Source organism: Sardina pilchardus, chromosome 11, assembly GCF_963854185.1.
Source record: "Sardina pilchardus chromosome 11, fSarPil1.1, whole genome shotgun sequence".
Classification (NCBI taxonomy): Eukaryota; Metazoa; Chordata; class Actinopteri; order Clupeiformes; family Clupeidae; genus Sardina; species Sardina pilchardus.
In genome coordinates, this window is record NC_085004.1 from 25,192,227 (window position 1) to 25,195,410 (window position 3,184).

General features: G+C 55.6%; 1 protein-coding gene across 1 annotated transcript in view; it reads right to left on the reverse strand.

Annotated features, from left to right (window-relative positions):
• Nucleotides 1-382: 382 nt before the first annotated feature.
• nkd1 (NKD inhibitor of WNT signaling pathway 1) overlaps nucleotides 383-3,184 on the reverse strand; it is a 32,006-nt gene continuing 29,204 nt past the window's right edge. Inside the window, exons 8-10 of the mRNA XM_062549341.1 lie at nucleotides 2,132-2,213; nucleotides 1,726-1,853; nucleotides 383-1,277 (exon numbers count right to left, since the gene is read on the reverse strand). Coding sequence (XP_062405325.1) covers nucleotides 595-1,277; nucleotides 1,726-1,853; nucleotides 2,132-2,213 — 893 coding nt within the window. The 3' untranslated portion in view covers nucleotides 383-594. The remainder of the gene's footprint in view (nucleotides 1,278-1,725; nucleotides 1,854-2,131; nucleotides 2,214-3,184) is intronic.

Genomic DNA, 3,184 nt, shown 5'->3' on the forward strand with positions numbered 1-3,184 from the left:
ACATACACGCATACGCGTTCAATTTCATTCATCTTCATACTTTTTTTTCCTTCATAATAATTTGTCAACTCCGAGTTCTATAGCAGAGGCTCCATCTCCACTGCGCCTCTGCGAGGGACATGGCTTCACACAGGGTTGGGAAACAAAGGCAGTGTTCTCAGGGGGGGGGGGCGGCAGGGGAGGGAGGGAGAGCAGCACCCTTCCCCTCACTTCTCCGCCTCCGTCTCGCTCGTCTCCAGAGTCTCTGCTGGCTTTTTGCTCCTGACACGACTGAAGACCAACACTCTTAACCTGCAGCACACCCCGAGTCTCTGGGCCTTGCCAATCTGACCCCCCCCACCCCACCCCACCCCACCCCTACTGAAAATGAACCCCCCAAGTAGCCCCTTCATCCTTCACGCAAACCACTGGGCCTGTGTCGGCCCCGACTTCTCTCTCCTTCACTTCTCCATCCCCATCACACACACAGAGGCAGCGCTCTCCAAGGTCCACGATCTCAGTCCTGGATGGGGCGGTGTGTGGGGAGCTGGTGGAGTGGGGGGAGTGGATGTCTGGAGGGATACCTCCTCCTGAGGAGGTTCTAGGTGTGGAGACTCAGGACTGGTAGAAGTGGTGGTAGTGGTGGTGGTGTTCGTGGTGGTGGTGGTGCTCGTGCCTCTGCACCACCTGCGCCAGGCCGCCCTCGTAGAGCACCACGCTGGGCAGGTCGCGCACCTGCTCCCGCTCCACCACGGGGCCCGGGGCCCCCAGGGACCCCAGCGCCCGGTACTGCTGCTGCTGCGGCTGATGCTGCTGGTGCTGCTGGTGCTGGTGCTGATGCTGCGGCTGCGACTGGCCGTCCTTGACCCGCTGCTTGTGGCGGCGGTAGGGGCCCGAGGACTGGTGCGGGGGGGTCTGGCTGGGCAGTGCCGCCGCTGGCGGAGGGGCACCTCGGCTCCGCATCACCCTCCCGGAGGAGGAGACCTGGGCGGCGGGGGGCGTCCGGCCGTGGGTCTTGGGCGAGCGCAGCCCGTGCTTGCCGGACGAGTCGTGGCCCCGGGGCGGGCGTGAGCAGAGGGCGTCGGTGGCGGTGGGCATCGGGGCCTCGGCGGGCGCTGGCGCCTGGGAGCGCCGGTGATGAGGGTGGCCGTGGCCGTGCCCGTGGCCGTTCTCCGGCTCGTGGGAGCGCGACCGCGTCTGGTTCGCGGTCCGCGACGCCGACACTGCCGCCGCTGTTGCTGCTGCCGCCGCCGCCGCTGCCTCGGCCTTGGCTGGCTCCGTCGTCGCCGCCGCCGGACCTGTTTCCCGGACAAGGCAGAAAGTAACGACACCACAATTTTGATTTAAAAAGCAAAGCCGAGCTCGACATGAATGTCTCATTCTGACCGCAGCCACCAACCCATCTTTTTTATGACTGACCACTAAACAAGCGCCACAGGCCCTTGATCTGCGAAATGGTCTGTATCTGCTTTAGACATTACGCCTTCTTGGCGCGGCCTGAATGCTCTTATTCATTACCCATGGCTAAGTCCTGTCATCCTGACCCGGTACGCAGTAAAACACAATCAATAAACAGAGCAACTTGACACTGGAGAGCAGCTGGCCACTAAAAAAGAAAAGGCATAATAGGAAAACCTGGCCTCTTGCTCTTGTTTTTTCGCATGCTGGACGCGCTTGGCTCGGGTCAGTTTTACAGTAGTTCCGCCGAGCCCCGTTCTGTCATCGCCCCGTGCCGGTGTTACTGACCTGTTCCGAAGCGGGACGTGTAGTTCTCGATCCCAGCCAGGTCCAGGTAGTGGTTTCGCCGTTCCAGGTTCTCGTCGACACAGTGGCGCTGACAGCCCTGTTGGTTGTGATGGTCGCTATGGTGACGCCTGAGAGAGACGGGGGGGGGGGGGGGGTCGGAGGGGAAAGCAAAGTAAAGTTAGACAAATGTCACAGGAAATATCCAATCTGGACTGTTGCCCCAAAACACAGTCACAGGAAACCATTACTGTAGCAGGGGGGGAGGAGGAGGAGGAGACAACGCTGACATATTTAACGTTCAGACACAAAGCTTTGCTGATGTGGAATTTTGACAAATGTCAATTTCCAGTCCAAATTTGAGTCTCACAACACACGCCACAGAATTCAGATGTCAGATGTTCCGTACCTGAGAAGGGCACGGGACTTCTTGTCTGTGCTTTTGGGTTCTTCAATGCACTTGTCTGTCTTGTGTCTCGGGTGGGGAGCGTCTGCGAATGTGAAAGGAGACCATAGGCGATTATCAAAGAAAGCAGAGCAGAGCAGGCTTCAAACACATGCGCGCGTGCACGCACACACACACACACACACACACACAGACACACACACACACACACATACACACACACACACACACACACACACACACACACACACACACACACACACACACACACACACACACACACACACACACACACACACACACACACACACACACACACACACACACACACACACTCACACACAGGCCCTGCCAAAGAAAGAAACCTTTGTTCCCAAGCTTTCACTTTGAAGATTTATAAAGGAGAAAAAAAACAACAATGCTTCATTTATTCTATTTTCAACCCATTTTCAACTACATGGCCTCATAAAGCATAAAATACACACTGACACACACGCACACACATAAGCGCACACACACACACACACTCCAAGAGTTTCTTAATGGAGAGATCTGATGCCGTTTGAAATTAGCATGAAGGCAGACGACATTTTCAAAAGGGGCCATCGCTTTGAATTGTGTGACTGTTTATAAATAGCCACAATAAGGGGACATAAACAAACAGGGATAAGTCCCCCCCTTCCCTTCCCTTCTCCCCTTCCTTTCTTCCTTTTTTCCTTTCTTTTTTTTGCCCCCAAACTTTGTTTACCGAGTCACGAGTTGGGAAAGTTAAGTGAAATGTAGATGTGCTGTTTTGAGCGCTCTGAGTGAGAGGAAGCTCTGTTTGGAAGATGGGAAGGAGGCTGAGGAAATCAAACAGAAGATGTGGCCCTCTTAAGGTTTTTTTTGGCACATTTGAAAACAATGGGGGTTCTCTCTCTGCTCTGTCACCACTCCCATCATTAAAAATGAACCCCATCGCGCGTGCAGTGGGGTACGGGAGGGGTGGTTGGTGTGTGTGTGTGTGTGTGTGTGTGTGTGTGTGTGTGTGTGCGTGTGTGTGGGGCTACAGACAGG